Here is a 26,579-nt window from a genome sequence, read left to right on the forward strand (position 1 = left end):
TAGTACCTATTACCTGTATTACTATGAAACCTTTGGGAGTTACTTCTACGTTTGCTTATTATGCCATGCTATGCTAGTAGACGTGGATTGGGTGAGTGATATCCATGACAGATGTGAGTTGATAATTTTAATGGTTTATCTAAGGTGGCAACTTAAACACACATCTGGGTGGATTGAGGCACCTGATGTCTATCAGGACTTGCCTGTTGTTTTTTTTTGAACCGCCACCCAGGCTCAAAGGGATCATAAGATCTTTCATGCTAGAAACTTCCGTGTGCAGCCACAAGCCATTATGGGCTCTGGCATAGTTGACTAAGTCGTGCGAACTCTTATAGTGGTGGACTAGCAGATGTAGGGGATGTAGGTGTACCGGTCCACCCATCGTAAGGTGCTAGCGCTTCTGAAAGACTATGTCTCGGTCATCCGTTTCTTAAACACCATGTAGTGCGAGAAACCAAGCGGAGGCGATCGAGTCTTGTGGGGAAAGTGCGCAAACCTCTGCAGAGTGTACAAACTAATCATGATTAGCCGTGTCCCCGGTTATGGACATCTTGAGTATCTAGTTCTTGGATTATCCTGTTGATCTCATCACGTTACTTTAAATGAATATTGTTGGGTTTAATGATGTTACTTAATTGGGATTGAGAATGCTTTCAACCATTCTCAATGTTCAACAACCACCATGATAGTTAAATAAAATTTATTCCTTTGTAGTAGGGAAAAATTGGCTTTACGCAAAAACCTTATAACCATAGAGCTTTTCCACCAGCCAAATATGCATGTAGTTATAGCCATTGTTCATCATTCTCTATGGTGTGAATTTGCCAGTACATTCAATGTACTGACCCGTTTCGGGCTGCAACGTCTCATGTTGCAGGTTTCTTACGACGAGTAAGTGATACGTTAGGGTTACGATTTCTACACTCAACTTTGCCGTTGGTGTTGATGGGAATCCACAACCTTGTTGCTTCCGCTATATGGATTGAGGTAATATTATTTACGTTACTTTATACATGTGATTTACCTCTGTTATAAATCCTTCGAGTACTGTGTGTGTCAGCATACTGATCCAGGGATGACACATAAGCACAGAGACTTGATCCATTCGGGTCGGGTCGCTACAGAGATGGTATCAGAGCACATGTTGACTGTAGGACGTGACCCTAGAAACTGGCAAGCCCATAGCAAAGACTTTTCTCTACAACTTCCCCTTTCAAAAAGATCGTTTTACCTCTCTTCTCTTCTGAGTTTATTCAAAATTCCCTTTAGTGAGACCATACCCCTTTCCCCTTTTGACCACTCGAGGATTCGACTGATGAGACCACTCCAAGAAGTACAGGATATCAGACAAGTAAGACCATTCGGAATGAAGAGGATTTTGCCATACATTATGATAATGGAAACTACAGCTGTTGAAGACTCTGAAGACTAGGAGAATTGGAGGCTCTGAAGAATCCCCAGATTTGTATGACCTAGGAATGCTACCCTTATGGAACTTGGCAGACTATGGAAGTTGTCAATGCCCAAGATCAAGGTGTGTTGGAGAAAGACCGGAGCATGTAGAGTTAAGAACTCAAGGATTTGTCAAGGAAAACCCTAAGGCAGGAGATATCAACTATGGAATGATAGCTCATGGGAATGACAAGAGCAGAAACACGGTTATCCGTGATGCCATCGCCCGCTGATGCTATTGTCACCATGCTGAGTTAAGGATGTTTTCTCCAGAATGGATTTGATGGAAGAAGGCTGATGGAGCACCTATCCTAAGATGAAGTTTTAGCCCTAGCTGGTGTATCACCAAGATCTGGAGTAGTACATTAAGAAGTTTAAGGTGGAGCTCCAGGAAGTCGTATTAGACAAGGAAGTATTTCATGAGGAACTCAGGAACCAAAAGTTGAAAGTAGCCAAGATGGAGGAGCTACAACCTCGAGATACCGGAGATTTGTCAGGAACTGAAGGACAGAATGACCATGGCTCATGCCAAGGATGTTGAAACCTAGAAGTTTGGAATGCAATTCCAGAATATTCAAGGATGTCACGAGAGACTTCGCGTCAACAGAGTTGATCTGGCAAAAGAACTTGAGAAGACAAGCACGATGGGAAGAAGCCATCGGAGACATAAACAAGACTTGAAGAGTTGGCGATTTTGAAGGTTTATTGACCCTTAGAAGACCAAACCCCTGTTTTATACCTACGATAGATGCGACGATTGTGAGCTGTCATTTGTTTGATGTTTTCCGACAGCCACAATAAAATCTGTCTTTTCAAAACTTTTGTTTGTATTGTGTGCATCCCTCTCTATCTCTCTTATCTTACCCCAAACCCACATGGACCCAATAGAGGATGAATGAAGAGGAGCTTGTATTCTCTGGACCGATGAGTCAATTGGAGACGGACCGATGGATTCAGAACATGGAGGATCACATGAAGAATAACCCTATAGTTGGACATGATATGACCCGGCATGCTCTTCTGTGCTTTGAAAGAGGTGCTGCTACTTGGTGGAGGATGTACCAAACCATCAATGAATGGCAAGGAGTAACCACTTGGAAATAATTTAAGTTGACTCTGCTAAAGTCTCAGTTTGTGTCCCAGAAGTTGAAGCCTTATGGAAAAGACATGAAGAAACCTTGTGCATGCAAGATTTGTGGAGAAATCGGACACAACCATAAATAACACAAGGATGAATGCCCTAATTGTGAAGGAAGTCACCCAGTTGTAGAATGCCCAACCAGGCAGATCACTTGTTTCTTGTGTGAAGGTACTACCCACTATCCTGCTCAGTGTCACATTTACCCCATGGTACAACGAACCACCCAGCAGAAGGAAGAAGCAATGAAAGGAGCCCTTATGAAAAGTTTAGAAGAACCTGTGATGAAGAAAGAGGTGGAGGACACACCCAAAGAAGAGCCAATTAAACCCTGCACCAAGTCTTGCTATTCATGTGGAGAAGGAGGACACATCTCCCAGAATTGTATGAATGGGAATCTAGTAGAATTCCCGACAGAGGAAGTAGAATATGACCCACGGGAAATAGAAGACCTGATTAGAATGGTAACGTCCAGGAAGAGAAGCAGATTGGATTCCAGGAAGGACCTGAGCCATATCATCTGTTACCGATGCAAGGAGTTAGGGCACTACCTCCACAGTTGCCCAAAAAGGAAGCCAAGAACCCAAGGAGGCTATATAATCACAAGGAAACCTCGAATCTTCCCAGAAGTAATATGTTTCCGTTGTAATGAAGCAAGGCACTTTGCCAGAGATTGTCCGAAGGAGAAGGAGACTTGTGAAAAATAGTTGAGTTTGTAACAGAAGTAATATAGTAGTAGTAGTGTGAACATTTTCCTTTAAATTGAGTTGTTGAGTTGAGGCATGTAATGGAAAAACAGGAGATTGTAATGATTTGAGAAGCAATAAAGTTAGCACCGTTGGTAAAGATATGGATTTTATGAGTTGTTACTCTATGAAGAAGAATTTTGGCCATTCTGAGGATAAGAGAAATATGGTCTATGGAAGGTTTGTGCATTTTAAGGGTGGTAGTACCCTGTAAGAACCGTTGACCCCTGGAAAAGATAAGCATACTCCACTGTAATGGATTTCGGACAAAAATGAATACGAGTTTTGCCTCGATATGTGTGATGCCCAAGAGTATGTGGGATGAAGATGGAGACCGTCAGTTGTTTGGACCAAATGTGATCAAGGAGTCAGAAGAGAATGTTAAGTTGATTTGAGATAGACTGAAGGTAGCTCAGTCCAAGTAGAAGAGTTACGCAGACTTAAAAACGCAAGGAGGTAGTCTATGAAATTGGAGACAAAGCATGTCTTCGTGTGACCCCTCTGTGAGGAGTTAAACGAATTGGAGTTAAGGTAAAGTTAGCCCCGAGATTTGTAGGACCATACCGAGTTTTGGAGCGTATGGGAGAAGTGGCCAACAAGTTGGAGTCACCCGAAGGACTGTCAGGAGTTCAAGATGTGTTTCACATTTCCCAGTTAAGGAGTGCCATGCAGAGATGGCCAATATTCCCATGTAAGGAACGCTTGATTGCGGAAAGGATAACGATATACCACGAAGTGGAATATGGACTTCATAAGTATAAGTTTTTTTATCTCGGTATGAGGGATATCCCACGAGGATGAAGAGATGAAGTACTATTGGATATAAAGGAGGTATGATGTTGGTAATATGGAGCAATGGCAACCCCATGACAAGTCTTAGTACTCACGTCTTGGTTGGGTGCCAATAGAAGGAAGGAAGACAGTACAATTGGATGGATTTAAGAATACTAGGAAGTTGGAAGTTGGAATAATGATCAGTTGCCCAATGATAAGTTCAAGGACTACAAATGATGAGATGGGCCATAACCCACAGGCCCCAGGACCTGCCAAGAAGCAAGCACATTCTTGCTGAAGGGAAAAAAACCCTGGAAGAGGATATACTTTGTCGACAGACGATTTTATAGGAGTTACGCAAAACCTGAGAGTTGTGAAGGAACGATAGATGGTTGTTTGGCTTGCAGAATCCATGGAATTATCCGAACTTGGTTCGTCGACAAGAGAAATTCTGCAATGCTTGTGAGGTTGACCGAGTGTTAGTATGCGAGATTCGCTAAACTGTATACATGGTAATGATTTGGGTGCGGGATGGATTGATCACCATACCGACTTACTCTTATTATTCGCCTTGCTATATGGGATGGTAAATCTGAGTGACTTACCTATAGTGGAGAGACGACGATCAAAACCTTGTTTAAGCCTTAGAATGGTATAGGTATTTTTTCCCTTGTACACGGCAGCTGTGCCAACCGTAGGTTATATGGTGAGGATCACCCAGACCCATTTCCTGCAGGAGAAACCATAAATTGTTGACCACCATGAGATATCGATAGTTGTTTAGTCTTGGCGCCAGACCGTCAGCTAAGAAGACCCAGTCTCGGAATGACCATACCAAGATAAAAGGACATAAGAATTGAGGAAAAGGTTATGCCGTTACCGGAAGAGCTTAGAGGAAAAATTTTCTCGAGGATTTGAGGAGATCCCCAAACCCTAACCTTTTCTTGCTAGCCTCTCCGAATCTCGAGGACGAGATTCATTTTAAGGGTGGTAGGTTAGTAACATCCCAAAATTCTAAATTTTGGAATGTTATAATAAATAGATAGATTTGACTGATTGTTTGATTGATTGTCTGAAAGTGAGTGAATTCGAAACTTTTGAAAGTTAAATGAGAGGGAATAAAAGGACTTTCCCAAACTTTCATATTTGCTTTCTGATCTCCATGAATTCAAATGCTTTTCAAACACAAAACCCTTGAGCGAAGATAACATGACTTCTTCCATTTAAAAATGAAAAGGGTGTTTGAAAAATAATTGAATTTCATTTGGAAATATTCCAATTCTGGAACTTTATGCGACTCAATGATTTTCACGAGAGAAGATAAAATGACTTCTTCAAATTATATGAAATATGAGTTGGGAGTTTCAAAGAATTAAATTCAAAGCTCTTTTGAATTTATTTTCAATTTGGAATGTTATATATGAGATCATCATGCATATCTTATTTTCTTGCATTTTTGTCGATCCTAGAAATTTCACGCAACTCAAGGACCTTCGGAGAGAGTTGGAGATTTCGTTATTTTCTTATTTGAAAGTTTTCTCGAATTGAAAAAAAAGGATCATTTGATTTATTTATTTCATCTTCAATAATTTTTCCGGTGTCAAAATACATGAGAGAGGGAATAATATGACTTTCCCAAAATATAGGAAAAATGAAGATTTAATAAATAGATCAAATTTTGTTTTTCCGGAGTTTATTTGCATAGGGAAAAATGCGCGTTTTTTAAAATTTTATTTTAGGTCCGGAGAAAAGTTCATTTTGTTCGGCTCATTTTTAGGAGTCGGGGAAAATTTACTTTAGGTTTTTCGGAGTTCGTTTAGATCTCTTTTGTTTTTTTTCCTGTGCGCTGAACCGTTTAAAAAAAAGAGAGCCGCAGCGCCTTGGGCCAAAGGCCCAAGCCGCCGGCCGGCCAGGAGGCCAAGGCCACCGCGCACGCGCGCAAGCGCCAGGGAGCCGCCCGTGCCCCTGTACCGAATCCTAAAAGGATTCTAGGGTGCCCCTTGCCTCTTTTTCCTTATTTCGTTATTCCGTTTTTTGTCCCTAGGATTCCTAATCCTACTCTAATTCTTGTCCCCTACTCCAAGCAAAACCCTCCCCCTCCCCAATATAAATACCTAAGCACCCCCCCCCTCCAACACATCAAACCAAAGCCCTCTCCTCTCCTCTCCTCCGCAGCAGCAGCAGCGCAGCACCACCACCGCCGCCCCTCACCACCCCCGCCGCCCCTCACCAACGCCGCCGCCCTACACCGCCGCCGCCGCTTGCCACCGCCGCCGCCTAGTGCCGCCGTCGCCACCCAACGCCGCCGCCGCCGGAGCCCCTCGCCTCTTCGAGGTACTAGCCCCGCGCCGCGTCACCTTTTCTTTTCCTCGGTTCGGTTTTTCGTAAATCGTTCCGGTTTCCGTTCCGGTTTTTCTAGATCGGTTTTTCGTTTCGGTTTTCTTTCCGAAACCCTAGACCGGTTTTTCTCGCCGGTTTTCTTTCCGGTTTTGTTTAGCAAGCGTTCGCCGGACTGTTCATCCTAACGAACGTGATCACCGGTTTGCCTCGATTAATGAACGTCCGTTCAACCGTTCGTCGTTTTCTTTCTCATCGGATTATTCCGCTATTTTTCTGATAGCGATTTCAGATCCGATTTTCTTTCTAGTCTATCTTCTCGCTCGTTTATCGGAATCAGGTGATTCAAATGCCTGGAGTTTCATCTCGAAACCGCCGTTCCGACTAATCAACTTAAACAAAGTTTTGCTACTGTAAAATTTGACTTAGTTTCAACTTGCTAGAACCGAGTTGTTTTCTTTCGTCATTTGACTTTCGTTGCTTTATTTGATTTGATTCTTTTGCCACCAGGGTTCTTAAGTTGAACTTTCTGGTTAGATCTTTTATTCGAGATTTACCTGTGCATTAGATGAGTGCTTATTGTATGCTTGTTGTTTGTCTACGATAGATCACCCGGAGTGCGCCGCTTGTTACTTCGAGTCTCTAGGTTTCGCGGATCGTCAGCAAGGCAAGTTCACACTTTGATCATACCTTTTCTACAACCCATGTTTTATTGCATTAGATCAATCCTCTCACATTGCATGATTAGGATCTAATTAAATTGTGGGATGGGAAGTAGATGAGGTAGTACCTATTACCTGTATTACTATGAAACCTTTGGGAGTTACTTCTACGTTTGCTTATTATGCCATGCTATGCTAGTAGACGTGGATTGGGTGAGTGATATCCATGACAGATGTGAGTTGATAATTTTAATGGTTTATCTAAGGTGGCAACTTAAACACACATCTGGGTGGATTGAGGCACCTGATGTCTATCAGGACTTGCCTGTTTTTTTGGACCGCCACCCAGGCTCAAAGGGATCATAAGATCTTTCATGCTAGAAACTTCCGTGTGCAGCCACAAGCCATTATGGGCTCTGGCATAGTTGACTAAGTCGTGCGAACTCTTATAGTGGTGGACTAGCAGATGTAGGGGATGTAGGTGTACCGGTCCACCCATCGTAAGGTGCTAGCGCTTCTGAAAGACTATGTCTTGGTCATCCGTTTCTTAAACACCATGTAGTGCGAGAAACCAAGCGGAGGCGATCGAGTCTTGTGGGGAAAAGTGCGCAAACCTCTGCAGAGTGTACAAACTAATCATGATTAGCCGTGTCCCCGGTTATGGACATCTTGAGTATCTAGTTCTTGGATTATCCTGTTGATCTCATCACGTTACTTTAAATGAATATTGTTGGGTTTAATGATGTTACTTAATTGGGATTGAGAATGCTGTCAACCATTCTCTATGTTCAACAACCACCATGATAGTTAAATAAAATTTATTCCTTTGCAGTAGGGAAAAATTGGCTTTACGCAAAAACCTTATAACCATAGAGCTTTTCCACTAGCCAAATATGCATGTAGTGATAGCCATTGTTCATCATTCTCTATGGTGTGAATTTGCCAGTACATTCAATGTACTGACCCGTTTCGGGCTGCAACATCTCATGTTGCAGGTTTCTTACGACGAGTAAGTGATACGTTAGGGTTACGATTTCTACACTCAACTTTGCCATTGGTGTTGATGGGAATCCACAACCTTGTTGCTTCCGCTATATGGATTGAGGTAATAGTATTTACGTTACTTTATACATGTGATTTACCTCTGTTATAAATCCTTCGAGTATTGTGTGTGTCAGCATACTGATCCAGGGATGACACATAAGCACAGAGACTTGATCCATTCGGGTCGGGTCGCTACAATGGAGTCTTGTTCAAGCCCTTGCGGAGGTAGAGCCTATTGGATGCATGACACGCAGTGTTGATGGCTTCGGCCCAAAAGTTGTACAGAGACTTGAACTCCGCCATCATGGTCCTTGCCGCATCCATCAATGTCCGGTTCTTCCTCTCCGCAACACCGTTTTGTTGAGGGGTGTAGGGTGCGGAATATTGATGCTTGATTCCCTCATCACTAAGAAATTCATCCAAGGTGTAGTTCTTGAACTCGGTGCCGTTGTCACTTCTTATTGTCAAGATCTTTGCGTTGTGTTGATGTTGTGCTTCATTTGCAAAGTCAATGACGGTTTGTTGGGTCTCGCTCTTCCTCTTGAAGAAATACACCCAGGTGTACCTTGAGTAGTCATCCACAATCACCAAGCAATACTTCCTACCTCCAAGACTATCGAAAGATGGAGGCCCAAAGAGATCCATGTGAAGGAGCTCCAAAGGCCTCTTCGAATAAATGATCGTCGTGGGAGGGTGAGCCTTCTCATGTAGCTTTACTTTGATACAGGCACTGCAAGCACGATCTTTAGCAAAACTAACATTCGTTAGTCCACGGACATGGTCCCCCTTGAGGAGACTTTGCAAAGATCTCATATTGACATGGGCTAAACGGCGATGCCAAAGCCATCCCACATCAATTTTAGCCATTAGGCATGTCGCGGTCTTAGTGGGTCGCTCCGAAAAGTTAATCACATATAGACCGTTCTCGACATGCCCAACAAAAGCTACTTTAAGAGTCTTGCTCCACAAGAGGGCCACGGTATTGATATCAAAGAAAGTGGCAAAGCCCATGATTGCAAGTTGACGAACGGAAAGTAAATTGTATGCAAGGGACTCAACAAGCATGACCTTTCTCGATAGTGAGATCATGAGAGATGACCACCTTGCCAAGTCCCAATACCTTAGAAGATGAGGTGTCACCCCACTCGACATAGGTGGGCATAGATGGAACCTTGTGCACATCCACCACCAAGTCCTTGCTTCTGGTCATATGATTTGTAGCTCCGCTATCGAGCAACCATGATCCACCACCGGAAGCAAACACCTACAAGAGATCAATGCTTGGTTTTAGGTACCCATTTTGTAATGGGTCCTTTGATGTTAGTAACAAGGGTCTTTGGAACCCAAATAGACCATTCAATGTACTCATGAAGAGAACCAACAAATTTGGCATAAACATGCCCATCACTAGCACGACATAACACATAAGAAGGATTAAAATCGCCGGCTTTGTTGGGAGGGGTGACATTGCCCTTCTTGACATTGTTCTTCTTCTTCTCCTCGGAGGCACTCTCTCCCTCCTTCACAAAGGTTTGCATGAGAGGAGGAGGTCGTTTGGTCTTGTCATTCTTCTTCTTGTTCTTGGAGTCGGGCACGTACCCAACCCCTTCCTTGGCCACAACCCCTTTTTGGTTGATCAAGAGATCGTTGAGGTTCTTTTTGCCTTGTATGCAAGTTGCAAGACCTCTCTCAAGTTGTCCCTTTAGCTTAGCATTCTCCTCAACAAGATGCACATGCTCACAACACGGGTTAGTAGCATTTGCATTATCAATTAACATCATACGAGGGAAAGTGGCTTTTTCCTTGGTTAGCTTTACTTGAAGTTGATCATGAGACTCTTTGAGGCTAGCATGAGTACCCTTCAAGACCGTGTGAGCCTTGTCAAGTAGATCAAACTCCACTTTGATTCTAGCAAGATCAACCTCAAGTTCGGCCTTCTCGGAGTTTAGCACATGAGAAACTATGAGGACATGATCATAATCTTTCTTTAACTTAGCATGATCAATGTTGTGTGACTCCTCAAGAGCCAAACGTAGACCACGCTCTTCCTCAAGAGCATTGGAAAGATCAGAAATCTCATCGGCATAGTCACGACTATGCCCTTCCATCTTAGTGATGGTGTCTTCGTGAGCCTCGATCATGTCATTGGCTTCACCAAGTTGTTCCAAGAGAGCAACAAAGTGCTTCTTGGATTTTCCCTTGAGTTTGCCCATAAAGGCCTCAAACTCGTTAGCCTCCACATTAGCTCCCTCAAGTTCATTAATGCTATCCGTTGGGGAAGGATGAGTAATGATGGTAGTTTTGATGTTGGGGGTTACCTTGTTGGTGGCTTTAGCCATGAGGCACTTGGCGGTGATGCTCTCATTGGGTGAGTCGAAGAGAGACACCCGTGACGTCGTTGCAATGGCAACGGAGGCCATGGCAACTGACTCATCATCATCATCCTCATTGTACTCTTCTTGCACAACCAAAGCCTTGGGAGGAGTCTTCTTGGTGAAGTTGTTCTTGTTGGGGAACGACTTGGCCTTGTCCTTTCGGATGAGCTTGCCACCATTGTCTTCCCTCTTCTCATACGGGCATTCCGCAATGAAATGACTCACGTTGCCGCAATTGTAGCAAGTCCTTACATGTTGCTTGCCCCTTATGCCACTCGAGTTGTTTTTGCTAAAGTTTGGCCTCGAGTTCTTCTTGCTCCAAAATTGCCTTGAAGCAAGTGCCATGTGTTCATTATATGCATACTTCGTATCTTCGGGGTTGCTCTCCTCTTATTCCTCTTCTTCTTCTTCCACGGTGAGCTTGGCCTTCAATGCAAGGTTAGTCTTATTTGCCCGTTGAGAATGGAGCACCGCATTGTCAGCGGTCTTGTCCAAAATGTTCATGGCCACGAACTCATCCAACACTTCGCTTGAGGTCAAAGTGTGGAAGTTCGGTCTTTGACGAATGATGGAGGACATGGCCTTGTGATAGGGCATCATTGCCTTGAGGAATTTGCGCTTGATCCAATTGTCATCCGTGTCCTTGCTCCCGTGATCTCGTAGTGAGACCGCGAGTTTGGTTACTCTCCGATAAAGCTCACGAGGTTCTTCATCTTCTTTCATTGCAAACTCATCGGCCTCATCTTGTACCACTTCATAATTGGAGCGTTGAATGCTTGCGCTTCCCCGGTAGAGAGAGGCAACACAATGCCATGCATCTTTGGCCAAGGCGAAGGGACAAAGATGAGGTAGGTCTTCGGGTGGAATTGCATCTTGAATGATGAAGAGAGCATTCTCATTGAATTGATTCTCCGCGGCTTCCCGAGGAGTGAAGTTGCTTGGATCATGTGGATAGAAACCTTCTTCAATGATTCTCCAAAGGTTAGTATTCACATGATTTAAATGACGTTTAAAGCGGTAAACCCAAGAATCAAAATCCTCATTTTTCACAATCTTAGGGGGAGGACCGGCATGATTCAAATGAGTAGAAGGAACCGGTCCACCATAAACAAGTGGTGGTTCCACATGGGCAAAGATGTCGGTGCCATTATTACCACTAGAAGAAGGAGCCTTTTCACTACTATCTTCCCCCTTGTCGGGGATAGCATCCGTCACCTTGTTGGCGGGGTTACCCACTTTCAACGGTGCGGTGGATAGTTTAAGCCCCTCAAGAAATTTAGTAAACATGCTTTCAACTTCGGTCGTCATGGAGGTTTTCAATGTCTCCAAGGCCACATTGAACTCCTCACAAGAGACCGAGGTTCCCCCATCTCCCATAGACGAGATCGGATTCACACCGGAGTGTTCCTCCATACCGTCTACGGTATCAACCATACTCTTTGGACGGTAAAGTCCTTAATAAAGAGACGAGGCTCTGATACCAATTGAAAGGATCGATATGGTTGACTAGAGGGGGGTGAATAGGCAACTACCAATTTTTACTTTTCTTTACCAAATTAAACTTTGCATCAAAGTAGGTTATCTAGATGTGCAACTAGGTGAGCAACCTATATGATGCAATAACAACAAGCATACAAGCAAGCAAGGGAAGAAACACTAAAGAGCTTGCACAAGTAAAGGTAAGAGATAACCAAGAGTGGATCCGGTGAAGACGAGGATGTGTTACCGAAGTTCCTTCCTTTTGAGGGGAAGTACGTCTCCGTTGGAGTGGTGTGGAGGCACAATGCTCCCCAAGAAGCCACTAGGGCCACCGTATTCTCCTCACGCCCTCACACAATGCGAGATGCCGTGATTCCACTATTGGTGCCCTTGAAGGCGGCGACCGAACCTTTACAAACAAGGTTGGGGCAATCTCCACAACTTAATCGAAGGCTCCCAACAAGACCACGAAGCTTCACCACAATGGACTATGGCTCTGTGGTGACCTCAACCGTCTAGGGTGCTCAAACACCCAAGATTAACAAGATCCGCTAGGGATGAGTGGGGGAATCGAAAATCCCTTGGTGGAAGTATAGATCGGGGCCTTCTCAACCACTCCCGAGCAAATCAACAAGTTTGATTGGCTAGAGTGATAGATCGGGTGAAAATGGAGCTTGGAGCATTTAATGGAGCTTGAGCAATAAATGGAGCTTGGGGGAGGAAGAGGTAGGTGAAAGAGAAGAAGGGGACTCCCTTTTATAGTGGGGGCAACAATCCAACCGTTGCCCCCCACCAACCAGCCCCGCACAGGGCGGTACTACAGCTGAGAGGGGCGATACTACCGCCAGGACAGCCGTACTATCGCGCCAGCCAGCGGTACTGCCGCGCTGAGGAGACTAGTAGGGAAAGGACCCAAATGCGGTACTACCGCGGTGGTAGGGGCGGTACTACCGCTCCTGGAACGGTACTACCGCCTCTACAACCGCAACTAGTGCCGCAAAACCTGACACGAGAAAAAGACCTCTCGAATCAAGGCGGTAGGAGCCATACTGCCCAGCGGTACTACGGCAGTGGGGTCACGGGCGGTACTACCGCTGTGGAGCGGTACTGCCGCTTGTGACCCTTTGCCCGTACTACCGCTGAGAGAGAGAGAATCTCTCAAAGATGCTGAGGACAAGGCGGAGGTGCCAGGCACCCCAGCGGTACTACTACTGTGGAGCCACCGGCGATACTACCGCTGTGGAGCGGTACTGCCGCTTGGCTCCTCAGCGGTACTACCGCTGGGTTGCGCGGTACTACCGCTTGGACCCAGACAGGACAAGGAAGAGAGGAGAGATCTCTTCAATGGAATGGAGATGCTCGGAGGGTGAGAAGCTGATGTGTACGTGCTGATTCCACCCATGTAATACCCCAGCGGACCCCCTCTTGATAGTACGGTGCCCTCTACGCAACTAGTCCACCGAGAAAGAAACGAAAGAGCTACACCGTCTTGAAATACACTCCGAAGGGAAGAAAGCGTCTCGTGCCAGGGGAGAATCTGTGAATTATTCAAAGCACAAGATTAGTCCGCAAACATGTTGTCATCAATCACCAAAACTACCTTGAGAGAGATATGTCGTAACAAACATCTTTCTGTGTTGCATCACTCTCTGGTTGAAGTAAAGGTTCGACAACCTCATCAAGTTCTATCTTCCTCCCACTCAATTCTTTCGAGAGAAACTCCTTCTCGAGAAAGGACCCGTTCTTAGCGACAAGCAATTTGCCCTCGGATCTGAGATAGAAGGTATACCCAACTGTCACCTTTGGGTATCCTATGAAGATGTGTTTGTCCCCTTTTGGGTTCGAGCTTCTCCGGTTGAAGCCTTAAGCATCGCAGCCCCAAACATTAAGAAATGACAACTTTGGTTTCTTGCCAAACCATATTCATACGACGTCGTCTCAATGGACTTAGATGGTGTCCTATCTAAAGTGAGTGCAGCTGTCTCTAACGCATATCCTCAAAATGAAAACGGTAGATCGATAAGAGACATCATAGATCGCACCATATCTCATAAGGTTCGATTACGACGTCCGAACACACCATTACCCTGTGGTGTTCCAGGTGGCTTCAACTGTGAAACAATTCCACAATGTCTTAAGTGATTGCCAAACTCATAACTCAGAAAATCTCATCGATCAGATCGTAGGAATTTGATCTTCTTGTTATGATGGTTCTTAACTTCACTCTGAAATCGCTTGAACTTTTCAAATGTTTCAGACTTGTGCTTCATTAAGTAAATATACCTATATCTACTCAAATCGTCAGTGAAGATGAGAAAATAGCGATATCCACCGCACGCTTCAATTCTCATTGGATCACACGCATCAGCATGTATGATTTCCAACAAGTCACTTGCCCGTTTCATTGTACCTGAAAACGGGGTCTTAGTCATCCTTCCCATGAGGCATGGCTCGCATGTGTCAAGCGATTCAAAATCAAGTGACTCCAAACATCCATCGACACGGAGTTTCTTCATGCATCTTACGCCAATATGACCTAAGCGGCAGTGCCACAAGAAAGTGGTACTATCTACATCTTTTGGCGTGAACATGTGTATTACCACGACCGAGATTCACTGAACCATTCACATAGGGTGCATGACCATGAAAGGTATTATTCATGTAAACAGAATAACCATTATTCTCTAACTTAAATGAATAACCGTATTGCAATGAACATGATCTAATCATATTCATGCTCAACGTAGACACCTGATAACATTTATCTAGGTTCAATACTAATCCCGAAGGCAGATGGAGCGTGCGATGGTGATCTCATCAACTTTGGAAACACTTCCAACACACATCGTCACCTTGCCCTTAGCCAGTCTCCATTTAGTCCGTAGCTTTTGTTTCAAGTCACCAATAATAGCAACCGAACCGGTATCCAATACCCAGGTGCTACCAAGAGTACTAGTGAGGTACACATTAATAACACGTATATACTTTGTTGAAGTTGCCAGCCTTCTTATCTACCATGCATTTGGGGTAATTCCGCTACCAGTGACCGTTCCCCTTACAATAGAAGCACTTAGTCTCGGGTTTGGGTTCAACCTTGGGTTCCTTCACTGGAGCGGCAACTGGTTTGCCATCCATGAAGTTTCCCTTCTAGCCCTTGCCCTTCTTGAAACCAGTGGTCTTGTTAAACCATCAACACTTGATGCTCCTTCTTGATTTCTACCTTTTGCGGTCTTAAGCACCGCGAACAGCTCCGGGATCAACTCCATCCCTTGCATGTCATAGTTCATCACGAAGATCTAGTAGCTTAGTGATAGTGGCTAGAGAACTCTATCAATCACTATCTTATCTGGAAGTTTAACTCCCACTTGATTTAAGTGATTGTAGCACCCAGACATTCTAAGCACATGCTCACTAGCTGAGCTATTCTCCTCCATCTTGTTGGCAAAAGAACTTGTCAGAGGTCTCATACCTCTCAACACGGGCATGATCCTGAAATCCCAATTTCAGCTCTTGGAACATCTCATATGTCTTATGGCGTTCAAAACGTCATTGGAATCCCTATTCTAAGCCGTAAAGTATGGTGCACTAAACTATCAAGTAGTCATCAGGATGTGTCTGTCAGGTGTTCACAACATCCACAGACGACGTTGTAGGGGTTTGTACGTCGAGCGGTGCATCAAAGACGTAAGCCTTCTGTGTAGCAGTGAAGACACTCCTTGGACTACGGACCCAGTCCGCATCATTGCTTACCATATATTTCAACTTAGTCTTTCTCTAGGAACGTACTGAAACAGGGAGCTACAACATGAGCTATTTATCTACAACATATTTGCAAAGACAATTTAGACTATGTTCATGATAATTAAGTTCATCTAATAAAATTATTTAATGAACTCCCACTCAGATAGACATCCCTCTAGTCATCTAAGTGATACATGATCCGAGTCAACTAGGCCGTGTCCGATCATCACGTGAGATGGACTAGTCATCATCGGTGAACATCTTCATGTTGATCGTATCTTCTATATGACTCATGTTCGACCTTTCGGTCTTCCGTGTTCCGAGGCCATGTCTGTACATGCTAGGCTCGTTAAGTCAACCTAAGTGTATTGCGTGTGTAAATCTGGCTTACACCCGTTGTATTCGAACTTTAGAATCTATCACACCTGATCATCACGTGGTGCTTCGAAACAGCGAACCTTCACAACGGTGCACAGTTAGGGGGAACACTTTCTTGAAATTATTGAGAGGGATCATCTTATTTAAGCTACCGTCGTTCTAAGCAAATAAGATGTAAAACATGATAAACATCACATGCAATCAAATAGTGACATGATATGGCCAATATCATTTTGCTCCTTTTGATCTCCATCTTTGGGGCGCCATGATCATCATCGTCACCGGCATGACACCATGATCTCCATCATCATGATCTCCATCATCGTGTCTTCATGAAGTCGTCTCGTCAACTATTACTTCTACTACTATGGCTAACGGTTTAGCAATAAAGTAAAGTAATTACATGACGTTTAAGTTGACACGCAGGTCATAAATAAATTAAGACAACTCCTATGGCTCCTGCCGGTTGTCATACTCATCGACACGCAAGTCGTGATTCCTATTACAAGAACATGATCAGTCTCATACATCACATATATCATTCATCACATCCTTTTGGCCATATCACATCACAAGGCATATGCTGCAAAAACAAGTTAGACGTCCTCTAATTGTTGTTGCAAATTTTTTACGTGGCCGCTATAGGTTTCTAGCAAGAACGTTTCTTACCTACGCCAAAACCACAACGTGATATGCCAATTTCTATTTACCTTCATAAGGACCCTTTCCATCGAATCCGATCCGACTAAAGTGGGAGAGACAGACACCCGCTAGCCACCTTATGCAACTAGTGCATGTCAGTCGGTGGAACCTATCTCACGTAAGAGTATGTGTAAGGTCGGTCCGGTCTGCTTCATCCCACGATGCCGCCGAATCAAGATAAGACTAGTAACGGCAAGTAAATTGACAAAATCGACGCCCACAACAACTTGTGTTCTACTCGTGCATAGAAACTACGCATAGACCTAGCTCATGATGCCACTGTTGGGGATCATAGCAGAAATTTAAAATTTTCTATGCATCACCAAGATCAATCTATGGAGTAATCTAGCAATGAGGGGAAGGGGAGTGCATCTACACACCCTTGTAGATCGCTAAGCGGAAGCGTTGCAAGAACGCGGATGAGGGAGTCGTACTCGTAGCGATTCAGATCGCGGTTGATTCCGATCTAAGCGCCAAACAACGGCGCCTCCGCGTTCAACACACGTGCAGCCCGGTGACGTCTCCCACGCCTTGATCCAGCAAGGGGAGAAGGAGAGGTTGGGGAAGACTCCATCCAGCAGCAGCACGACGGCGTGGTGGTGAAGGAGGAGCGTGGCAATCCTGCAGGGCTTCGCCAAGCACCGCGGGAGAGGAGGAGGACTTGGGAGAGGGGGAGGGCTACGCCAGAACTTGGGTGCGGCTGCCCTCCCACCCCCCACATATATATAGGGGCAAGGGAGAGGGGGCCGGCCCCCTCAGATCCAATCTGAGGAGGGGGCGGCGGCCAGGGGGGTTGCCTTGCCCCCCAAGGCAAGGGGGGCGCCGCCTTTAGGGTTCCCCCAAACCCTAGGCGCGCGGGCCCTAGGGGGGGAGGCGCCCAGCCCACTAAGGGGCTGGTCCCTCTCCACACACAACCCATAGGGCCCTCCGGGGCAGGTGGACCCTCCCGGTGGACCCCCGGAACCCCTTCGGTTGTCCCGGTACAATACCGGTAACCTCCCCGAATTATTCCGGTGACCGTATGATGACTTCCCATATATAAATCTTTACCTCCGAACCATTCCGGAACTCCTCGTGACGTCCGGGATCTCATCCGGGACTCCGAACAACAGTCGGTAACCACGCACATCTATTCCCTATAACCCTAGCATCATCGAACCTTAAGTGTGTAGACCCTACGGGCTCGGGAGTCATGCAGACATGGCCGAGACAACTCTTCGGTCAATAACCAACAGCGGGATCTGGATACCCATGTTGGCTCCCACATGCTCCACGATGATCTCATCGGATGAACCATGATGTCAAGGATTCAATCAATCCCGTATACAATTCCCTTTGTCTATCGGTACGATACTTGCCCGAGATTCAATCGTCGGTATCCCGATACCTTGTTCAATCTCGTTACCGGCAAGTCTCTTTACTCGTTCCGTAACACATCATCCCGTGATCAACTCCTTGGTCACATTGTGCACATTATGATGATGTCCTACCGAGTGGGCCCAGAGATACCTCTCAGTTACACGGAGTGACAAATCCCAGTCTCGATTCGTGCCAACCCAACAGACACTTTCGAAGATACCCGTAGTGCACCTTTATAGCCACCTAGTTACGTTGTGATGTTTGGCACACCCAAAGCACTCCTACGGTATCCGGGAGTTGCACAATCTCATGGTCTAAGGAAATGATACTTGACATTAGAAAAGCTTTAGCATACGAACTACACGATCTTGTGCTAGGCTTAGGATTGGGTCTTGTCCATCACATCATTCTCCTAATGATATGATCCCGTTATCAACGACATCCAATGTCCATGGTCAGAAAACCGTAACCATCTATTGATCAACGAGCTAGTCAACTAGAGGCTTACTAGGGACATGGTGTTGTCTATGTATCCACACATGTATCTAAGTTTCCTATCAATACAATTCTAGCATGGATAACAAACGATTATCATGAACAATGAAATATAATATAATAATAACTAATTTATTATTGCCTCTAGGGCATATTTCCAACACTCTTGCCCGAGAGAGAGATTTTCCGTGGGCGGTGGTTCCCTGCCTTCCCGGCGTCCCTCCCACGCAGGCCAGAGGTCTCTGACCCCCGATCGCCGGATAAGGGAGGGGAAAGAGGGGAGGTGATATCTCTATGGTGGTGGCCGCCATTGCCGCCCGAGAGGAAAACAAAACCCTAACGAGAGGGGAAGTTCTGCAGGTGTTTTAAGCGTATCTTAGAGCATCTCCAGCCGCGCCCCCAACAAGGCCCCCCAGGCGAGTTTTCGGCCGCCGACCCAACCCGACCCCGGCGTGCTGGGGGCACTCGGGGGCGCCGGGCGAATCTTTTTTGGCGCGAAAGAGCCGCGAGCCCTCCTTGCCAGCGACTCGTCTCGCTTCTCGCCGCTTCGTCGTCCTCATCGCCTCGTTTCCCGCGACGAATCAATGCCAAAGCTGTCGCGCGCTGTCGCGTCGGTCAGCCTCCGCCATTGATGCCTCACGAGCGGCGCAGTGAAAATGAAACGACACGCGTCCCCTTGCATGCCACGCGTACGCGCGGCGCCTCCACCTACATAAAGCCGACCCCAGCGCGCCGGTGGCACGCATAGAGTCTCCACCGCCGGCGCCACCTTTCTCCCCCTTCCTCCCTCTTCTCTCGCCGTCTATAGCTTAAAGAATGGCCGAACACTTCCCAAGCGACGGCGCGGCGGCGAACGGCTTCGGCCGCCGCCACCTTTACGAGAACGAAGCTCGGCTCCTCTTCGAGGCCGAGTACCCGGTCCCGCCGGACATGCGGGTGCCCGGGGCCTGGAGAATCAGCGCCGGCGGGGGCCCAGTGCCGCCACCGCCCACCGGGGCATCGCGACGCGCGGAGATCGCGCGTATCCGCTCCTCCTTGCTGCGGGCGGCGAGGGAGGGGCCACACTACGTCCCCGACAGCCTGCTCTGGGAGCCATACTTCCGCCGCCGCCACGCCGAGCAACTCGAGGCCACCAACGACGTCGTTCCCTTCGGCAGGCTCAACTCCGAGGGGAGGCGCCGATGGTGGGGCGTGCCCGGCCGCACGCTGGAGGCTGTCCTCGAGTACATCGAGGGCGGCAACACGCCGAGGCTGGAGTACCCCTCCCCCCGTCCTTCTCTCGCCATCGTGGGAGCTCATGGACGCCGAGGCGCATGGACCCCGGGGCGTCCTAATCCTCGTCAGGTCGGTCAACCGGCTCTCCCTGCCTCCGCCCCGTCAAGCCGGAGCCCCAAGACACGCCCCAGGAGACGCCTGTCAGCGCGCGCACCCGCAGCTCCGGCGTCCGCATCGACGACTCCGCCCCCGCCTCTGGCCGCCTCGTCCTTGTTAGACCGAAGCCGGAGCCCGGCCTCCCCGCGGAGTATGAGGAGATAGCCCGGCGCGGCTTCTCCGACGAGGACGCCCTACGGTGGGCGCGGGACGACTACCTCGGCGACGAGGTGGTCCAGCAGCGCCGGGCCTTGGAGGAGATAGCCGCCCGCAAACGTGGGTGCGAGGACGAGCACGACGTCGTGGGCCTCGACAGGGACGACGCCGACGCCCCCGGACCGTCCAACCCGCCGCGCCAACCGGGGGAGGGTTGCAGCAGGGACGGCGACCGCGGCGGGAGACGACGACGACGATGGCGACGACTACACGCGGTTCTACCGCCTCCTCGGCATTTAGATCTGCAAGGCGGCGGGCGGCGAGGAGCGGTGAGGGAGACGGCAAGGAGTAACCTAATAGCTTTTTTTTTCTTTTTGTAAAATATTTTAAATATGAACGAACTCGTCGAAGTTTGATTGAATTTACGCCGTGTTTGTGCCGTAATTTATATTTTCAGAAAAACGTGGGCACCGTGACTGGGGGACATTACGTACCCAGCGCGTCGTTTATCGCCGATGCGTCCCAGGAACGATTTTTAGCGCCTCCTGAGGGCCCAACGGCTGAAGATGCTCTTAATGGCCCAATGACGAGGAGCCGCTCCCGTGACCACACAACCCAATGTGCTACAACGTTCCACGGGCTGGCTCGTTTACTAAATGTGCCGCGCCTGGGCCAGGAAGCAAGGCACGTGGGCCAGCACGGCACGGCCCGTCTAATAAACATGTCTCTGTGGGCCGTGCCGTGCTGGCCTTTTGGCCAGCTCTGCTCCCACCGCTAAAAAAAAAGAGAAACCCACTGACTCCCGACTCCGACTCCCGTCCCCGATTCTCCTCCCGATCTCGCAGGCTCGCCGCCTGCCTCGCCGCACGCCGTCGCCGCCACCGGTTGCCAGGAGGCAAAGAGCCGGCCCTGCCCGCAGCGCCCACCCAGCGCCCCTGCCCGCCCCACCCACCGGTCGCCCACCGCCGCACCGCGGCCTTGCCAGTCGGCGCCCGGCAGCCGCCCATTCCGCACTCGGCAGCAGTCCTGCCCTGCGGCCGGCGGTGTGCAGTTGCAGCGGCCAGCCAATTTGAGGTGCCTTTTCTCCATTCCCCAAGTTTTGGTTGGTCTCATTACGAATTTAAGGTTTACATTCATGGATTATCTATCAGGTGGATTATGACAGTGCTATCTGCCACGTACATTAACACATACACATAACTTTGCACATAATTTCTTGTGTCCAATTATGTCATCATGATTGATATTTTTTTTAGGGAATCATAAACGATACTAGAATGTAAATTTTCGCTGTGTCCAATTATGTCATCATGATTGATACTAGAATGTAAATTTTTGCTGTGTCCAATCAGGTGAATTATGATTTTACACAGAATTTGCCGTGTCCAATCAGGTGGATTATGATAGTGCTATTGGTAAATTATAATTAGTATGTTAACATGTCATATTTACAAATCCTAGACCCACCACTGATCAGCGGCGATGGCGATCCGACACTACTGGTCGATGGCTGTCGCAGCCGTTGGGTTCCGCCTCGTTCTGGTGCTCTTCGGCGGAGACCTCCACCTTGCATCCCGCCCGGAGGTCTCCACCCCCCTCACGTCCCTCCGCCGCCGTAAGCACACCTCCTTGCTCTCAGTCCTTGCCCTGCAAACCCCAGCCCTTTTGTGATGTCGGCGTTCTCGTTTGCCTCCTGTGTATGTTGCAGTGGCAGAAGGTTACTGGCTGAAGCAGGCGTCCATGTCACCCTATTCCGGTACGTTACGCACCTCCCCTCTTTGATCGCTTTGCTAACTTTTAGCACTTCACATTTGCAACAGAATGGCCCAAATTTTGAGGCCAGGATAGTTGGGTGGGAGGTGGTATTATTAGGTAGTACTCCCTCCATTTCTAAATATAAGTCTTTTTAGAGATTTCCCTAGGGACTATATACGGATGTATATAGACATATTTTAGAGTGTAGATTCACTCATTTTGCTCCGTATGTAGTCCATATTGGAATCTCTAAAAGGACTTATATTTAGGAACAGAGGGAGTATTACAGAGCAATTTTTAAAATGCTTGACTGGGTTTCTACTGAATACTGATAGACATTATTTCATGTTCATTTTTCTGTAATGAACTACTGATAATTCCTGATGGATGAAATATGATATGACTGAATGACTCCTACTTAGCATCAGAGACCTAGATGCTTCTTGCGATTACATCATAAATCTTAGCAATTAGCCATGATATTTTGCTCTTTGTAATGTTGATCTGTTAACAGTTTGTACTTGTAAATGATGGTCCAGCCTGTTGAGTGATCTGTTTTTCAGGTTCGATGTATCATGGTTCCCCTTTGCTTCTATCAGTTCTTGGTCCGCTAACCAGCAAAAGGTGATAGGTCCTTCGTTTTGATGCTTCTTTGATCATTTCTTTGATGTCGCCACTCTTGCTATGTCTCTTCATTTGACCAGATCACCATATAAAATGTTAGCATTCTAACACTCCATGATGTCACAGGTCAGGTGGACACCATTCTCATATATATTGCAGGTAAATAAGTTGCTATGTACTTTTCATTTAAACCAGTATATGTTTGTCTACGATTAATAACTTGTCCAAGTATACCTGATATTCATAGAAGAAAATCAGTTTTCTTAGGCTTTACTTTTTATGTTCTTTATCTTGCCCATGGTATCATTCAAACCAAAAAAAATGTAACCATAAACATTTTCACGACTTCTGCATTTTGCCGGCAGTCATGTAATATTACACTCATGAATGCACAACACAGTTTGGTTTTTGTGGCTGTAGATTTTATAGCTGCTATGCTCATTCGATCAACTGGGCGTACACTCCAAATGGCACGTAACAGAAGTTTGAAGTCTCTTGACCTCAGAAAATCAGTGAACAATTCTGGTGAGTCATACTAGTTAATGTTATACTTGAGATGTGCTTTATTGAATCTTGAGCTAAATTTGCCTTTTGTTTGGCACCACTCTCTACTTATTTTCCCAAGTACCAACAATCAGAAAAGGTTTTGAATTTTTGATACTTGTGACGGACAGCCCCGGAAGTGAAATCTTAGAGATGTTTTATTTGTCAAGTAGTTGTTGTCATTCTAAGCTTTATATTTTCTTAAAGAAGGAAGCCCACTTTTTTGACTTTTCCTTTACAAGGAATAAAAAGGGTTATATGAATTTGCCTTGTGGAATTTAATGTGTATAGTCCTCTGCTTGCCTGATAGTGTGAATTTGTTGTTGGTAAGCGAAAAATATACAATCTTGTCTGGAAACGTGTGAATGGAACATTACTCTCTTTGAGTCAGATGCTTTGTGCTTGTGATGCTTACTAATTGTTTATAGTACTGATTATCATGTTTGTTGACACTTACAGTGAACGTAAGCGCAGGAGACACTGCTTCTCTAATATATCTGTGGAACCCTTGGACAATAATCACCTGTGTGGGTTCATGTACATCACCAATTGAGAATTTAATGGTCGTGATAATGTTACATGGAGCCTGTTCACGTAAGTTAAACTCAACGTGTTTCCCTCTAGCCTTCTCGGTTTTTCAATATATCTCTTATACTTCCTCCGTCCCAAAGTAAGTGTCGCTGACTTAGTACAATTTTGCACTAAAGTTGTACTAGATCAGCGACACTTATTTTGGGATGGAAGGAGTATTACTTACACTAGTTGTTTGCCTCATTGTTTGGCTTCTATTTGGCAAATCCTCAGTTAATAACATTTTTATGGAAGATAGTACAATGATCTTCAGACAACCTAGAATTGCCCAAATCTAATGCAACATCCTTGCAATTTTTATAGGTCTTGCGCCGCTTGCTGCATTTGGATATGTTATGGCAACACACCTTTCTCTTTATCCTGCAATTCTCATTCTACCTGTATGTGTCACAACCATTTTTTTTTCAATGTTCAATGGTATGTACATGCCATTTATCTGCATTGCTGATCAACTGTTAGTTTTTCAGGTTGCTCTTTTATTGGGTTATGGTCCAGATACTCCTCCAACTAAAGTATTTCTTCAAAAAGGCTTGAGTGCCAATAAAATTGACATGTCAGATAATGGAAAAGGTACTAGCCAAAAAGGTTTTGGACAATTCTCATGGAAACCAATACTTCACTTCATATTGTGGGTGTTTATCTGGTCATGTTATGTGCTGTTATTGAACAGCATTATTCTAAATAAAGTGGGTGGCCTTCAGGAGATGTTTGAAAAGTAAGTTGTTCGACCATTTAATTCTTTTGTAGTCATCAAAACCATGTGAAAGAGTGTAATATTTTCTGTTAACCCTTTCTTTTTAATGAAAGGGGTTTCCCCCGCTCCATTTTATAGAATGAAGCACATTTTCTGTTAACTTCCCCCATTCATGGTGAATTTTAAAGGAGAAATGAATACAAGTCTTATTTATGAATTCAATTTAATTTTGGATATTTGCGTACTCTTATCAGCATTATCGGTATCCTCTCCATTTCCCCAACATTTCAACTTTGTTGTTGGGCCTCATTTAGTCAAAATCGTCTTTTGTTGCAATTGACTGCCTTTATCTGTTACCAAATGCCTAGTATCGACTTGTGTGCGTTGCAATTGACTGGCTTTTATCTGTTACCAAATGCCTATTATTGACTTGTGTGCATTGGTTTTGCAGGACATATGGTTTTATCCTTACAGTGAAAGATTTATCACCAAATATTGGTGTGTTATGGTAAGTCTTAAGAAAGTGTAATTGGAACCCAAGTATAGTTTGACTAATCTAATTCGTTTGAGAATTAATGCAGGTATTTCTTTGCCGAAGTCTTCGACTTCTTCAGAAGCTTCTTTCTTATAGTCTTTAATATGAACATCATTTTTATGGTCTTGCCATTGGCTATCCGTTTGAAGCATCGGCCGTGCTTCCTTGCCTTTGTTTACACAGCAATTGTTGCAATGCTGAAATCTTATCCCTCGGTGAGTATATTTTACATGGTATTTCTGATGGATTTAATCCCTTGACTGCATAAGGTTGATGTTTAGTTTTGTTTCATGTTTTGCTCTTTTGTTTTTATTCCTAAATTCATGCTTATCTTGAAGGCTGGAGATTCAGCTCTATATCTAGGACTTCTAGGCCTATTCGCCAATGAATTAGCGGGTACCTAAACTGCTGCTATCGAATATTTTTGAATTAGTGTGTAATATTGTAAGAAGTTATTGCTCTTTAACTTTCCATCCTGCAGAGATGCAGTTCACCTTCTTCTTGTTTTTTGGATATATTGGAGTCTCTCTCCTTAGCCCTGTCATGCATAACCTATGGATCTGGAGGGTCTCTCTCTCTCTCTATCTCTCTCTTTCTACACACACATGTTGTGTACTGTTACTAACATGGCAGTGTTCACAGGGTACTGGTAACGCAAATTTCTACTTCGCGACTGGTTTAGCTTATACCTGCCTTCAGGTAACTATCCCTTTGTGTGAGCACAATATTGAATGTTCCTTAGAATGCTGACTGATTGTTCCTTCAGGTAACATCTCAGCTAGTAGTCGTGTTTCTTAACTTAGAAATCTGAGGGATTGTAGCATGTATAGTTTCTCTCACTCGCCCTTTTGACATATGTATTATATAATTAATGTTTGCCTTTTCTTTTTTACAGACCGTGTTGGTTGTAGAGACTGTAAGTTCAATGATAAAGCATGACAGGAAACTAAGGCTACTTACAAAAGCCTAACATCATTCCTCAGAAGGTCAGCACGTCAGATTCTTTTCTTGCTGGTTCCCTATGATGCGAACTTGCGACCAGTTTGCCGTTCTGGGATTCTGGGTAGATGTAGTGGATGATGTTTCATGTCATGTTGTATTGTACCTCCCACATTTGTACAATATGGACCAGATTGCTTAGCCAGGATTAGAGAAAGAATATAGGTTTCTCCCTCGAAGCTAACTATAGTCGGCACTGAATTTCTCCATGGATCCTTTGATTACTGCCTTGCCTGATCTTGGTGAAATTTATCCCTGGTAGCCTGTGCAATCAGCTTGTCAGGTAGCCTTTGGATGCCTCTGCTTTCGTTGTCAAGTCCATTTTCTTTCATCTTGGTAAAGCCGAGGTCATTGTCAGTCACACGTTGCAGTATTATCCCCTATGTACTGCAAATCAATGTTCAGAGATGTTCCTGGCACAGAAACCTTTGAACTGCAACAGAATTTCCTTCCGATCCCAGATAGTAAGTTGAGTTGCTGATAACTGATCGAGCGTACTACTTTACCTATTTATTTATCGTTAATTGTAGTTATATTCGAGCTTAATTTAGGCTTAACTGTAACCTCATGCGATGATTTTGTCCATATGCTCCTGTTTCTGTGCGTGTTACTCGTGTGCCATGTTCGTT

General features: G+C 45.6%; 1 protein-coding gene across 2 annotated transcripts; it reads left to right on the top strand.

The window, feature by feature from the left end:
* Positions 1–21,004: 21,004 nt before the first annotated feature.
* LOC119353873 (phosphatidylinositol glycan anchor biosynthesis class U protein-like) lies at positions 21,005–26,307 on the top strand. Of its 2 annotated transcripts, none has more exons than XM_037620573.1 (15): positions 21,005–21,283; positions 21,687–21,824; positions 21,918–21,965; positions 22,528–22,588; positions 22,715–22,747; positions 22,989–23,113; positions 23,591–23,725; positions 24,026–24,102; positions 24,190–24,437; positions 24,868–24,924; positions 24,998–25,166; positions 25,290–25,347; positions 25,433–25,518; positions 25,594–25,650; positions 25,847–26,307. In XM_037620573.1, exons 2-15 carry the CDS (start codon positions 21,692–21,694, stop codon positions 25,919–25,921), a joined length of 1,362 nt encoding a protein of 453 aa, XP_037476470.1. In that variant the 5' UTR covers positions 21,005–21,283; positions 21,687–21,691; the 3' UTR covers positions 25,922–26,307. The 2 variants fall into 2 exon arrangements, with proteins under 2 accessions (XP_037476470.1, XP_037476469.1); XM_037620572.1 differs by having other exon boundaries at positions 21,006–21,283; positions 21,671–21,824.
* The last annotated feature ends 272 nt before the right edge of the window (positions 26,308–26,579 follow it).

The sequence above is a fragment of the Triticum dicoccoides genome, chromosome 2A (genome assembly GCF_002162155.2).
Source record: "Triticum dicoccoides isolate Atlit2015 ecotype Zavitan chromosome 2A, WEW_v2.0, whole genome shotgun sequence".
NCBI classification, from domain to species: domain Eukaryota; kingdom Viridiplantae; phylum Streptophyta; class Magnoliopsida; order Poales; family Poaceae; genus Triticum; species Triticum dicoccoides.